At 42.6% G+C, this 16,206-nt stretch overlaps 1 protein-coding gene across 1 annotated transcript in view; it reads right to left on the reverse strand.

Moving 5' to 3' along the window:
- ltbp3 (latent transforming growth factor beta binding protein 3) overlaps window positions 1–14,667 on the reverse strand; it is a 28,001-nt gene extending 13,334 nt beyond the window's left edge. Inside the window, 3 exon segments of the mRNA XM_058627871.1 lie at window positions 28–191; window positions 272–550; window positions 14,056–14,667. Of these exon segments, the coding sequence (XP_058483854.1) occupies window positions 28–191; window positions 272–550; window positions 14,056–14,296 (684 nt within the window). The 5' untranslated portion in view covers window positions 14,297–14,667.
- Between the last annotated feature and the right edge of the window lie 1,539 nt (window positions 14,668–16,206).

Below are 16,206 nucleotides of genomic sequence, written 5' to 3' on the forward strand. Positions count from 1 at the left end.
TGCACTGAGGCAGGAACCTGAACTCACGGCTTGTTTGGGCGTCGTCTCCTGGAAGCAGCGCCCCTTTGGTTTGTGCCTCGAAGGGATCAGACGCGGGCCCGTCTTGTGAGGAGGCTTGACCTCCGACGGGTCGAGAGAATGAAGGACTAAAGACGTGTCCGACGTGCGGTGGAAATGCACATTAATCTGCACTGAACGCACAGAACAGGGTAGGAATCAGACAAATGGAGTTACATCCAATAAGGAGTTACTGAGGCAAAAGTTTAGGTACCTTCGGATGAGTGATGCCCTGATTGTGGCAAAGGTAAGGTGAAAACTGAGTGTGTTTGTGGCAGCTGAGGACGCCCCATGCCTGCTTGCTCTGTGAGTTTCTGGCCATCTGGCTTCAGAGATACAGGGTAGACGGGCTGTTTGTTGTCTCGCGCCGCCTGAGCATGTTGTATGTGATGGAGTGGAAACTGGCAGAGGCGACCGGTGAAGCCAGGCGGGCAGAGGCAGTGCTTGCTTGAGCTGCAGACTCCTCCGTTCATACATGTCAGAGGACACACAACTATGAAGAGAGGGCAGAAACAGGAGGAGGGAACACTTGAGTAAAACAAGCACAGATCACTTTCTCTGACTGGATAATACGGCTCAGTTCCACTTTTTTGTGTCAGATATGAAACCAATGTCACAACCTCGAATATCAACCGATACCAATATAATGTTTCATTTGATCTTCTTTTATAATTGTATTCACTTAGCTGTTATTATGACATATGCAGATTCATTTACGACCAAGCAATAGCCAGACATTTAAAAAAATAAATACATAAATGAATAAATGAATAAAAAATAAATAAATAAATACATAAATAAGCAAATAAACAATAAATGAAGGTCCAATTTGCAGCCCACACCCACATCCTGGTCACTTGATAGAAAGTATGATAGAAACAGATTCTGCAGTATACAGGGGTAAACAGAAAAACAGGGAGATATAACATTTGAACTCTATATTGCACCACTGCAAGAGTCCCTCCAGCCAGACGGCGCGCGAGTGTGTGAGCAGAAAATAAGGTGAAGTCACTGATCTCTTTGACAGCTTCAGTCCAACATATGGGAAAGATTTGGAAATCTATGGGAAAGGCTGCTGGCTGGAGACACGGTCGTAGCATATACAGTATACTCACTGCAGTTTTATTAGGTCGCCCCATTGTGTTTATTTTAAGTCCAGTTAGTGTTGAAATACCCACAATAGAACAATCAAAGGAAAAAGGGAGCAACAGAGCCAGAGAGAGAGAGAGAGAGAGAGCAGGGGTGTGTGGAAACTCAGAATCTTTTTCATAGCTCACTTTGCAAGCGTCTTCGAGAGTTGTTGTTGTTTTTACAAACAACTTATTTGACTTTAATTCGTTCACTAAAAACATGTACCATTAAAAGGGTACAAATGGTCAATTAGTCGGAAGTAATTGTGATACCTAATTAGTCTCATTAATTCCAATTCCAAGTCTTTCTTGGCGGAGACAGGTTGCCAGGCAACCATGGCCAATTACCAGAGCCAAACAATTGAAAGTAATAGATTATATAATAGATAATAAAGACGTTGGTTACAGCCTGAAGCCTAAAGACACCTTACACCTTATCAGTATACCTGCCAAATATAAGGTTTTACAGCCTTTTTATGTTTATCATCTCTCCCACATTCACGACGAATCATCTTCTGAAATCCAGTTCTACAGTTTAGGAGAGGAGAGAAGAGGAGAGGAGTGGAGAGGAGAGGAGAGGAGGCCTCTTTCTTCTGCTGAGCCAAGTGAGCACACATGGAAGTAATTAGGTGCGGACTGCCAAGGAGTCTGGGCTGTGGCGTAATTAGGGGACTAGATCACTTTAAACGCAGCAGGAACATCCCCATTTGGTGCAAAAAAAATTAAAGAACTTTAATTAAAAAGCCAAAATGCACAACATGTAACGTGTGCTATAGGTGCAGCGACGACACCGAAGTCTTCTTCTTTGTCTGACATATACAGTCAGAGAGTTTCTAGTGTTTTTATCTCGACGCTGGATTTAGAAAGAGAGGAAACTGGGAAAGATGTGGGGGTAGAAAATTGGAATTGCAGACGCAGAAAGGCAGGAAAAAAAAAAAAAAAAGCCTCTTTCCAAATGTGATTACACAATCTAAACCCACAGAGAGTGGAGAGATGATGCAGGGAAAGTCTGGGCTGAGGCCTCGTCTGGCTGGGGAGGCGGCTGAATGAGGCCGGGTGCACTGACGCAGCACCGTCTGGGTCAGTGCCACGCTAATGAAACGCACAAACACAAAGAAAGAGCGAGGGAATCAGATTACACTCGCAGGGTAATGTTTCTTGGACAGAGACCGAGGCGAGAGGGTCATGTGACGGAAACCTTTTGATGTCAGAGCAAGCCCAGGGTGATGCCACGTGATGACTGGTGCCAAGTACAACACACGTCTCTCTACACTCCCGACACGGTCCGTCCTCTGTCCAAGAACGTCCATAAAGGGGGTTTGGCACAAGATATGTGCAGGTGTTGTCTAGACCCGAATTATTTACATTCATTATTCAGTGACTTCTGTTGAAACAATCGCTGTGGTTAAGCGGTCACCACACGGCTGGGGAAAGAAACAAAACATGAGAGGGTATGTTGCTTATTTTCCCCCCAAATTGACACTGTATATCACATGGAGTGAGTTTCGTATTTAAGGTAACATGAGGTCGTTACTGTAACGCCGCCACTTGGAGAAACAGTGCATTCATTTGTAGTGTATAGGTTAGGGCAAGTAGATTAACATAACATCTCTTATTCTCTTATAATCTCTTATTATTAACATAATAAGAGATACGAAAATAAAGAATATGTGTGTAGTTTGCTGGTATGTCGAACATGTCTGGCACTGACAGCACGTCTGTTGGGAAATATGCCGCAGAACATCTGTTAGTTATACATGTATCGGCCTTGTGTAACTCGTGTAGCCTGATTTATAACGCCTCTAATTAGATTAGAAATACGAAATCAAACGGCACATTTTACACATGTAGCAGGCAACAGCCGGCAAAGCTCGAGTCCGGCATCAATATAACGTTGTCATGATAATAGTGTTCCTTTTTATAGTTAGAGTATCCCGGATAATCAAAACCAGGTTAAGGGATACGTGCAGGACAGAGAATCAACTTGCTTTCCACTTGCTTTCCTAAGTAGAAAAACACACTTAACATTCCCTTAAACAGATTAAGGGTGAAACGCTTCATTTTAACTGCAGTGGTGGGGAATCCAAACCATAACACTGACTGCAGAAAGTTAAATTTAGCCTTTTACAGGGACATTTTTTTCTGGGTGTGGATCCCCACACGGTATCTGACTTAAAGGAATAGTTCAGGTTTTTCTGCAGCGATATCTTCAGTATATCAGCTTATATCGTTCTTCTGCACCATAGACAAATAAACTGTCTTTAAGCTCAAGCTCAAGCTCAAGCTCGTTTGGTAAGCTTGTGGCACCAAGGTAAACCCAAACTCAGGATTTCAAACATCAAAGATGTCTTTGGTGTCTTCAGAGTCACACAAACAAAGTTCCTATTGGAAAAAAAGACATCTGCCATGTACATTAGAGCCCATGCCATATTACTGGCAATGCATAGGCTAATGTTTTCTGCAGATCCTGTACAGTACGTCTGTGTATGTGAGAGATATTAACTGAAGGGTGTAGTGCCTGCTGTGGTCCAGCGACTGCAACTTGTTATACCCTGAAAACAACAACAGGAGCTTTAATTGCCAGCGGTCTTTCCCTTTAAATCGTCACTTCAGGATTCATTAGGAGATTTTCTGCTCTAAAATCAGACTCTCACAGGCAGCCAGGCTTCCAAACACAATCCAGAGACTCGAGGTGGCATGTTATTAAAAATCAAAAGCTTAGACCTTTCGAGTTATTCAGAGACTGGGAGGCATGAACATGAATGATGGGAGGTGTGACTTTCCACACGGCTTAGTCAAATAAAACAGAGGGATGAACAGGAACTATTTCAATCTTTCCAAAAAACTGGATTCATCCACTGACGATTTCACTGTAAACTGGTTTTACATTAAACGTATAGCCACAGTTTTTCCACATGGCTTCAGTTAAGCTGAGAAAACATTCAGGGTTGACCTGATTCGGTTTTTTTCCCTCCTCGTCTTTGAGAGCTAATTTAATATTGAACTTGCGTTCAGCTCGCAGGCCTGCTCCAAGACAATCAGGAAGCATATAATTTTCCCATGCAGTGCTCACTCCAAGTAGAGGAGCAAATTGAACTGAATGAAAAGACAGAAAGAACAAAAAAAAAAAAATCCCTTCACAACGTGAGCTGTAAAACAAAAAGGTATTTTATATCTGGAAAATGGGGGGAATAATGCAGTATGACGACGTAGAGGAATTATTGTGATTCCCAGATTATTTTTGCCTTTTAGGAAAAACATACTACACATTCCCCAACAGCTAAATAAGCATGCCTTACGTGATATAAGTTAGAGACAGAGAGAGAGAGAAAGAAAGAGTTGCCCTCTGAGTGCCCTGTTTCTGTTTCCACCCACCCACCCACTCACTCCTGTCTGTCTGGAGATGACGCATCATCAGCCCCTCCCTCCACCGCGTCCGTCCAGCGGCGGCTGCTGCACCCTCCCTGCGCAAAGACAACAAATTACAGTCCTCCAAACCACAGTTGAAGCGCTACCACGTCTCACTGAGCTACCATCGACCATCACACAGATGATACAATAGACCGTTCTGTCCCTTTCTTCACACACACACTCATTTTCAGACAGAACTGCAAATAGAAAGTCAAACTTTCAGACTCCCTGAATCAGCGCTCTTTGAGTCACTTTCACGATGATTCAGGGCTGCTCTTAAACAGCCCACCCAGACGTCTGAAAATTGGTCAATATGCTCAATCCTTTCCACGGTGCTGTCGATAAAGACACGGGAAGAGCAGAGCACCACCGCGAGTCGTGTTTTGACTTGTAACACACACAGACGTGTGTGAGAAAGAGGAGGAAACGATCAAAAAGTACGATCATCAATCATCCTCGAGGTATATTTTGTGGTTACGGTGAAGGTGACAGGCAAAAACGCGGCATCAAAGCAAAAATAGTCCCTCTCAATGGAGTGAAATCACTGACTCTGAGTCTTCATGCAACTCGACACTGAACCGTCTCCAGCTTCACATATTGGACGGATAAGAGAACATAATCTTTATAGTGTTAAACACAATGGTTGAATGAGATACATATGGTTACTGCTCGGGGGGAAATCAAAACAATAAGCAGTGCTCTGAATGACCAACCGGGTATGTGTCTTTCCATATGGGATAATATCCAGATTAAGTACTGATTCATTCTGTGCAAAAATTCCGGTACTTGAAGAGAATAACATCTCACATGCTCACACACACACACACACACACACAGCACAGCTGAGCTGGAGTGCAACTCACGTTCAAGAAAGAACAAACCTGGCCCAGCCCGAACCACATTTATCTGAAAACTGAAAAGTTTGGACATCATTTTTGAATATTTTCAGTAAAGTATGGAAAGAATAACTGTTGGGACACTGGCATCAGATCTCATTTATCTGTAAGCAAGAATAAACACGAAGTTGCTGATTGGTCTGTAGGACGAAGCAACACTGGAACAATCCCACTCTTCCATTGTGGAATGGCCATCCTGGTATGACGTGCTTACTTTTACCATCGGGTCCAAAGCAGGAAACCACATGCCCAAATACGCCCACTATCGACTGGCACTGTGAAACCACATACCACACCAAGTGAGAAAGAGCTGCGTATGGAGCGGGTCGGACTCCTGCAGCTGAGCCAGACACTGGGAGTAAATGACATAATCACTGTCTTTTGAAAAGACAAACCTGTGTGCACGCATTCCTCCTCCTCCCCCCCCCCCGCAGATCTCTCTGTGCTCCGTCGACCCCCCGTGACACTGAGCAGTGTTGGCTATCCAAACAATAGCGCGGCCCTTCTCCAGCGTCCACCACTGTCGCTGAAGGCGTTCATTACCACTCAGAGTCAGCCTAAAACAACAGCTTGTTGACCGTACTGACGCCGGACGTTGACGAAGTGCAGAGGCCGGGCGTCACAAAGATCAGGACGGATCTTAACAGGGAGCTTTGCAATTATCCCAAAAATCTAAATCAAACTCTGCCTTGCACAATGTTTTTACATCTCATGGAAATATGCAGAGCACTTTGAAAAGTACTTGGGTGGGCAGGGATCCAGTATTACCCTGTCACTCCCCTCTGGCAGAGATGTTTATGGAGAGAGAGCCAGAGAGAGTCAGACAGGATCTTGGCATAAATATGGATGATGTCATATAATGACTGTCTAAAAGCCTCAGCTATAGGAACTGAAGGGCAGGCACGTAGAAGAGTGCTGACAGCGCTCTGCTGAGATTATGTCAGGTACCTGCCTCGCACAGGAGAGTGGAGCAGGTAAAGGAGTGTCGGTTGCATATTCTCAGGCCACAGAGAGCCGGCAGCGCTGGCAGAGGTGGTGTTATTCTGTTTACCCGGGTTAATCACTACAGCTACAGGGTCCTGCGTGGTGCGGGTGCAGTCCCCCTGTGCTCGCATTCCTCCGAGCAGCTTTAAATAACTGCTGTTTCTCCCCCCCCCCCTCGCTAAGCAAATGGGAGGAGAGTGTTAAAGATGGCAAAGAAGGCTGTTTGTTTGAGCTGAACTCAGCAATCTGCTCTCAGAGCACCAAACACTCATAGCTTCACACACACACACCCGCTTCCCTTATGATGACAAACAATACACTGATTGCTGCTTTATTTTACAAGCTTCATTTACATGATGATTTTCCAACGTGCACATTTTCCTCCTTTAAGTGCAGCATGTGATATATAGGATTTTTGGATTGCATCGGATTTTATATTTTTATCTCTGATATCCAATCGGACCAATACTGAGTATCCTACTTATAACCCTAACAACCAATGTTCTTTTTACTAATTTTTATATATATATATATATATATATATATATATACATATATATATATATATATATATATATATATATATATGTTCCTGTCCTTTATTATGCTCTTCATACAGAACTAATAGTGTCTCACATGTGAAGCGGTACAAGGTAGAACTCCATAATTCTGCAAAAACCACCCAAGCGTCCACAAATATGACTGTAAATCACATCCTTGACAGGGAGTCGAAGATCAGCCTACAAAACACAGGATGCACCAACATCAAGTAGCATTCTCGACCAATAAGCTGCAGCCGAATGTGCATGAGGTGAGCGACGCGGGTGCTGCGCCCAACCAGGCCCCTTAGCTCAGACCTCAGTGTGGCAGGTGTTTGATTTTCTCCTATTCGACCGCCTTCTATGAAGTTTGGCACCAGAGGAACAAGAGTGCGTGTGGGGAAGAGCCGAGGGCTCTGAAAGGTAAAATAAACTCCCCTCCTAAATAGAGAGAAAGCAGAACCTTCTCCATCTATATTTGACTAACTTGTCTTTATTTTCAGGCTCCCATAGACCTCTGACCCATGCCAAGGGAAATCCAAAACAAACCACAGGACTACTACTGCCACTTTACTCTAAATACAGAACACCATAGGAAATCCTGAAATAGCCATTTGCACTTCTCATGGTGCCCATTTTAGGCAAGTCAATGTGAGACTGCGATATGATAAGACCATAGCCTTTCCAACATGAGGTCCTGCGCTTTTTATGTATTCCAGAAAAAGATGAGAATCTCGAGTGGACACGACGTCTGGAGCCCTTTTAAAGACAAGATGCTGCACTTAAACCTTACGAACACTGCGAGACGTGTGAAAGTTAGAGCTTAAACGTTTTATTATGATGTTCAAGGTTGTTGCATAGTGTCATGTGATAAAAAAAGTGCCAAATACGCCTCGCATGATATTATCTGGACCACCAGGATGCACTTTTCACAAACTCGATTTACGGCACAAAGAAACTGTTATTCCATGACCAAAAAAAAAACAAAAAAACTGCAGAGAATAGAATTTATTCAGTGACAGTAGCAGGGTTATTTTTCACCCATTACACAACGCTTGCTCTGAAGAAAAGTACCATTGTTAGGACTCCGACATCTCCTCTGTCTTTACACAAGTGGCCAAACAAAAGTAAACCTGGAACCGCTTCCAACACAAACTGCCAGGACAAGCGAGTTCAACAGTAATACTGAACTGAGGGTCAGTTTATGAAGTCATCAAAGATCTGTTTGTTTGTTGTGCTCGTTTACATGAACAGTTTAATCGAGCTAAAGCCGTCGTGCGGCAGCCGTATGATTTCCAGCAACAGCACTGCCGTTTATACGTCGTCTCCTTCTCCTTCCACGTCAAAGACTGGGGAGGAAATGTTGGTGCATGCGCAGAATACCTAGTCCCAAATCCAGTCTGACTAAGCGTATACGGTACATGGAGTAGAGCTGAAACAATGAATCGATTATTAATCAATTAATAAATTAATCGACAACAATTTTGATAATCGGTTCGAAGCTTTTTTTTCATAATAAAAACAAGATTCGCGATTGTTTACGGTTCTTAAATGTGAATATTTTCTTCATTTCTTTGCTCTGGATAACAAAGGAATCATTTAAAGCATCATTTTTTAAGGTTTTCTGATATAATCTAAAGCTCTAAATCGGACTATGAATCTTTGCATTATCCAGTTATGTCAGTCTGACTAAGATTAGCTCGATTTTATCCCCTTTTTGTCCTGACTCTCTCCGGATTCTTTCCGAGTGATGTAATAAACAATACAAGATGTACATGCCCCTGCATCCACCCAGAGTCTGATGATGACTCCCACTGGCACACTGTGAAATGTAAGAAAAAAGGAGGCATATTAGACGGTTACGTTTCAACTCTGTTCTGCCTGCCAGTATCTCTGGGAGGATTTCAAGTTTCCATGCTTTCATCGCTTCTGTGTGAACAGAGAAACGCTGATGTGGATTTCCTGGAAACATACGAGTAATATGAGCATATCTGGTCCATCGTTGCTTTAAATACAGTCGGTGAAGTGTTGATAACGCTTCTTAATCTGATAAATATGTGGTGTGAGATGTGACATGTGTTAAATAATGATTACAGATAGGCTGCTGCGATGTGTTGTGTCCACCTTACGGTGAATAAACCGGCACACGCGCTCACTAACTGCTACTTACTTCACCATAATAGATAGATAACAGATAGACTATAACCGCCCAGTGGAAGGTTATGAAGTACAAATCTGCCTGTCATCCAGGTGATTTGTCCTCATGTAGAGCAGACTGAAAGGATCTGATCCGCGCTCCATCTGGGTGGTCGTCTGGGTTGTCTCTCTCCGTCTCAGGCTGGGTCGACATAATCACACGCTTCTCACATCAGACGGGTCATAATTTACATTTATGGCTTGACTGAGAGCTGGATCATTGTATTTATGAATTTATTTTTCCATCTGCAAGCAAACAAATCTATTCCTCTGTGCGAGCGGAACAGTTGAATGTCTCGAGGGTTTTTCATCTAAATGGTTGTATTATGAATGGATGAAAAGATGCTCATGATGACACACATGGGGCATACTGATGTCTGTTTTGGGGGGGCTTTCTCTGTTACCTAAGGAGGATTGTGTAGTATGATAAAGTGAGTTCACGTCCATCCCTTTTAATTGCCCTCTGTATTACTTGCACTTACATCTGCTCTCTTTTGGAACTTCCCCTTCTTCCCCCAGCAACTCACACTATGTATGCACACAAAAGTGAAACTGTATCCTGTGTGGGAAATGAATGTAGTTTGCCAAATTTCATGGCAATCCATCCAACAGACGTGGAGATATTTATCTCCGGACCAAAAACAACAACTCCATCCTCTTACGCCGTTACCGCTTCATAGCAAACCACCCAAAACACGTTAAAAGACAAAAGAATAGCAGTGCACTGGTGTCTTCTCTCTGTTTCATATCATTGTAAATGGAAGGCTTTGAGTTTGTATAGGATTTAGGTGAGATACATGTACGTTAACCCTGTGCTAGGCTGCCAACTTAAAGTGAGTTATCCCTTTTATCTCACTTAGTCACACTAAAGCCTGCCCGGAGAGGGTTTCAATTCATTTTCAAAAACTTTCGCTCTCTGTAATTTGTATAGTCATGCCCATAAAAATGATCTTCATCTACTGACAATTTAAAAGCTTCTTCTTCTTTTTTTTTTTGTCCACAAAACACCAGCCAAATTACAACTGTGGAAATGCCTGTGCGTACTGAAGCACACAAATTCCCCACATTTTCAGGAGAAGGATTTCTGCTGAGGGAAGGATTTGGACGGGGTCGGGTTTTGTGCCGACGTTAGACTCCCTGCTACATGTGGGGAAGTCTTCATATCGTTGCCGCTGTTTTAACACGGAAGAGAGACATTTCCACTTGTCCACAGCACATTCCAGGACTGACACTGAACATCACACATCTCTTCTCTAAGCTGACTATCCTCCACTCAGCAAGGGTCTGCTGCAGACACTCGGAACCGTGATATCCAGGAGACAGGTGACTCCAGAATGGCAGACTGTGAAGCACCAGGAAGAATTCCTGGAATTTAAATCGTCTACTTAATTATTTGCCAGAGGAGCTATAAAACACAAAACAGCACAAGGAAACTGAGGAAGACGAACTCTTGGACACTCACAGTACTGCCACTGTGCTACGAGAGCGATTCACTTGACCTCACATGAATCAGCCTGCTTACTTTCACATGGGCATACCAAAGAAAACAGCTGGAGAGGCTCACATCTGTGTCATAAACTCCTCCACACAGTGTGATTACCGTAAGACGCACCACAGCCACGCAAATTAGAGTGAGTACCTTGCATACGACTTATTCTTAGCAGCGTGTGCGCTGGCAGACACAGATGAATCTAAAGCACTGCTTCAAATCCGTGCGTCAGTTAACTCCAGTATAACAATAAGGAATCGAAAATTACACATTTTGGCTTTAACAAATACTGCACCTCCTGCCATTGGAAGATTGCAGTCACCTACAATTTTAATGAATTGCTCAGCCCTAATTCAGAATAGAGTGAAGAGAAGAGAAGCTCACTCTTGCCTTATTATAGTGTGTTTGGGGAAAACGGAGACTGATGTAGACCGCCAGACTCCTGATTTCACCACAGCTGATCTGATACGGCACATAAAGGCTCCACTCACCAGACTCAACCAGACCCTAGAGTAGAGGGGGAAAGCATAGAGCTGACGAGTACATTTATTTGCCATGTAATGAGCCATGCCTCACCATTTAAAGTGTAATAGGGCAATATTTTTTCCAGCAATGCAGTGCAGGGTAAACCCACCTCGCCTCATCTTAACCACCGATTTACTTGCAAAGCGGAGTATAGCCACCTGACATGAGTCGAGATAAACTCCTGGTGGATATCAGTCAGGCACTTCTGTCGTGTGTTGTTTTTAGTGTGTGCAAAACGTGGCTAGAAAGAGATAATAATAAAAAATAATAAAATGATACATAACAGTTGCTGATGAGGAGGCTACAGTTTGTATTTATGACTGTTTAAACAACAGTGATACAGTACATGTCGATTTTATTTTCAATCAATTGCACGTTAGTGATCTGACACTTACTAGTTACTTTGAAAGACAATTGTGACATGTGTTTAGTAGTCTTTAGTTACTAGTCAAGGCATAGAGCCATGGAAAATAATCTAAATTAAAAGAAAAGTTTCGTAATTAGCAACAGTTCAGATTTAATCTTCCAAAGAAGTAATTTGATCTCCACAGATTTACAACTTCATTTAAAAACAATTACTGTCCGTTCCGTTGTGGCTGATTCATGTACATGTACAGCCTGTTTTTAAAGACAGATGTTCATTTTTTTCCACTATTTTCTGGACTGAATTTAGGACTTGACTTGTAAAGGAGCAAAACATTTTTCTTGCATTTACAGTATATGTTTTATTTTCCAAGAATGTCTGGAATGTAGCTGGATGGATTTAATAGGCAGTGCAGTATGATAACAGTGTGATTTGCAATTATAATAAGGATTATAATCTTCTCATACTCTGTGATATGTATAAATAATAATAGTACTCCACCTGTGCAGAAGCCTGAAGTAGAGACATGTTATGAGTTAATCTCAGCAGCTATGTTATCCCCTCATAAATAAACGGCTTTGTGTTCAGCAGCCTCGTCCCGTCACTCACAGTAGGCACTGGGGCAATATGAAAGCTTTCTGTCATAATTATCCTGCCAAAATAATAGCCACTCACATCATTCATGATTGAGATAATAGTAAAAAATATATATGCTTTTACACTGGGTTTTTTTTTTACATTCTGAAATTGTAACCTGTATAGAACGGGAAAAAAAGATTATCTAATGTAACAAAAACATACAAATTTGAATTATATGACCAACTTTTAACATATTAAAGTAAAAAAACAAGAATCTTAAAAAGGTTGTGGCACGAACACAACTCCTGATTCAGTTTTGATCCAATGCAGTTTAGATTTTACAGTTCTTCGAGTCTTGCATCTGACTTTCAAGATCAGTTGATTCCGATATTATTGTTTTCACTCAGATTTGAAAATCAGAATTGACACTAAGACCACACAGCCTTGAAATTATCAGATCCGAATCACATCCAGGCCTGGAAACAGGATAAAGTGACTGGGGCTTTAAAACAAATGTGAGAGGGGGGCTACCTTTTCATTAAATTTAAATGGATTTCACTTAAAAATGGCTTTAGAACACAAGGCTAATGACTCAAAATAAAGTGCACATGAATTGGAAGATAGACATATCCCAGCACTAAATATCATTCTGTATTTATAAATGACTTTCAGTTGACATTAGCAGAGGGACCCTCATAAAAACAGCTGTTTTTATGGGACTCCCATTTCATGCACTCCATTTCAGTGCAAAAGCACGGCCCTGCATTCATTTAGTCGTTCTTAATAGTCTCACAAAGATGCAGAAATGTCCGTGCCACTGGGCCCAGTCATATCAATGGAAATATTCAGATATGAGTCACTACAGCCTGGCAATGTGAGCGTAGTCCAAGACTGTTCTCAATCCAAATGTCCTGGAATAACTGAAAATATGAAGGCTCCCCCCTGTGGCACAAAATAAAAAAAAAAATGAAGCTAGCAGGACCTTAAAGGAGAACATGAACAAGTTTTCCCTTTCACAAATATCCTGGTAATAAATACTTGTGATCAGACCTGTGAGAAAATACTGAGGCAGTAAAAATATCACAGTAATTCAAGGCAAGATACTGCATTGATTATTTGAAACGCTGTATTGATTTAGTGTTGTATTTCAGCCTCCAACCACTAGTTAGCAATTTGATTTCCTTCCACTTACTAGACACAGAAAATTGTGTATTGTTGATATGTTAACAATGATATGGATATATGATATTTCTTGAATTGGACAATTTTGAGTGGAAAAAAAAACCACATAATATATCACAATATATAAGGTCACTACATTATGGGGATTTGTATCGCATTCTTGTTGATACACAGCTCCAGATTAATCACGGTGAGCAATAATATTGTGTATCGTTTTTGAGATATTGGAAAATTTGAGGGGGGAAAAAGATCAACTTACTAATGATTTATAAATATTACAAAAATAATACTGCTTTACCGGGATTTGTATGGTATACTTGCCGATACACAGCTCCATGGTGATCGATAATATCGTGTATCGTTTGTGATATTGATAGTTTCTCTTAAATTGGACAGTTTTGAGAGGGAAAAATCACTTTGCTTAAAATGTTTAAATGTATCACTACTATAATGTAACAAAAACCGGGATCGGTGTCATACACAGCTTCATTTTTAACCGCGGTGAGCGATAATATTGTGTATCGTTTGTGATATTGACAGTTTCTCTTAAATTGGACGGTTTTAAGAGGGAAAAATCACTTTGCTTAAAATGTTTAAATGTATAACTCCTATAATGTTACAAAAACCGGGATCGGTGTCATACACAGCTTCATTTTTAACCGCGGTGAGCGATAATATCGTGTACCGTCCCATCGTTACTCACCGACCCTGAAGCCGTCTCCGGTGAGCGTGTCTGCGCCCTGTCCGTTCTCGGCGATCAGTGTCGTGTTGCTGCCCTGCTCGCATGTATTCCGACAGTGGCCCTTGTGGCAGATCCGCCTGCAGATGAAAGGAGCGATCACCACCTTGAAGCGCTCCCGAGTGGAGGAGCGCTCCACGCAGCGCACCAGCCTGTGGACGCTCAACCAGATGACGAGCAGATGGAGGCTCAGAGAGGGCATCATCCTGGCATCCTTCACTGCCCTCCACGCAGACCCGGACACATTCAACCACAAGCCGAGGACTTCAGCTCCAGCCCAAACGCGCCTGCTTTCTTTGGCCGATTGTCTGACGTCTCATACGGTGTAGAGGGGAAAGCGCGTCCTCCCTCCTGTTTTCTCTCCAAAAAAAAGTTACTTTTCTCGCGTAGCTAAGTGATCCGTCACTAAAACCGAACCGTTGGGCATATTTGGGAGTTTTCTCCTTCTTGCTTGTTTTCGTTGCTGTTGTTTGAGGAAAAAAAAAGAAGAAAGTTTTCCTCTTTGCTTTTGTGCTTCTTCCTTTACCTCCCCCGTTCCTTTGGAGAGTTGCACGGAGTGCGTATGCTGGTTTGGGAAGGAAAGAAAGAAAGAAGGGAGGAGAGGGAGGAGAGGAGGAGTGAGCCAACCCTCTCTGCAAAATCCTGGCAGCGGGCCAGTCAGGCGGTGCAGGAGCAAAAGCTTAAAGTGGTTTCCTTGTTGGTTATTTCTCCTAACATCCCCACCTCCCTTCTCCTCTGCTGCCCCCACACTGACACAGTAACATATCACTGTGCTCACCTTTGTGCTTGATGACACTTTTATTCATTTATAAAGCACTCTCATAACAACAGGGTTGGCCATGAACAACAACAATACACGTTCACACATTAAAAGACAGTAAAACAAGAAAAAGAGTAGAAAGTACGGAGCCTAAGTATAAACATGTGAACGGTCTAAGAGAGAGAATAACACTTCTGCACCCACTGTGGGTTGTGTTGTGTTTACAGCCTCAAGGCCGACACACACACACACTGTGGTGGAGGCGCCAACTGAAGCGCTGCTCATTCTCTTTTTTAAGTGTTTGTAAATCAAAACGCAGAGACTCACTCTGCTCTTTACACGTCATGTGCAGTGGCGTGCAAAGACATTTGGAAGGGCGGGGGGGGGGGGGGGGGGGGGGCAAAAAATTAGAAGGTTCACCTACTGTGGGGTAGACACCACTAATATGCTTAAGGCAGGCGTGTCCACAGTGTGACCTGGGGCCCAAAGGCAACCCGACCATGGGGGCAGAATTTCATGTGGACCTCTCACGCGGATATTCAGGATATGAAGTTGCAAGAGCATCTTACAGGACACTGCATCACTTTTCTCCACTACAATAAAGGCACTCCTTTAGAAACAATACATTTTTAAGTCATATTTTCCTTTGCCTCAAATGTATGGCAGCCATTAGGGCACTTCCTCCTGTTTTTAATCACTCTAAAGGGGCACTTTTATTCGCAGCTATAGCTGAGATGCGTTTATCCCACAGAAGAACAGAAAGTGAAAACAGTGGCTAAACCAGTACTGCCGTTAAACTGCCACCATACGGGTGAAAATGTCACTTCTCTACATATTACAACCAGATATTTCAAGTGTAAAAAACAATGAAATAAAGCTATAGAAAGAAAACCTCCTCCTCCCTTGCTGTGCCTGTAGTTTGGGCTGTTGTGCTCCTTCCAACGACAAATTACAGTTAACTTTTGCACATGTGACCAAATTCTATAAAAGTCAGCTTCTGTCCATAGTCGACAGAAAAGAACAGTTAAAAAAAAACTCCTGTCAAACACCTGAGACTGTGCTGCCTGGGAAAAGTGAATGTGCTAATAAAAGACATGAAGTGGCAGCACTGAGCCTCCCCGTGAGACTGCCAGCATCTGGGGTCACATATGGGCGAGCAGTGAAAGTGAGCAAGAGACAAAGAGAGTTGAGTCACTTCCTCCAAAAAAAAACTAAAAAAAAGAAAACTGAGTGTTTACTTTTAGTCGCTGAGGAAATAACTGTATGGGCCTACGGAGAGTTCACAAGCCGCTCACACATTTCTCTCTCGGCCTCTGCTGCACGCCATCACTGCTCCAGTGGCCTCCAACATACAC

The sequence above is a fragment of the Solea solea genome, chromosome 4 (genome assembly GCF_958295425.1).
Source record: "Solea solea chromosome 4, fSolSol10.1, whole genome shotgun sequence".
NCBI classification, from domain to species: Eukaryota; Metazoa; Chordata; class Actinopteri; order Pleuronectiformes; family Soleidae; genus Solea; species Solea solea.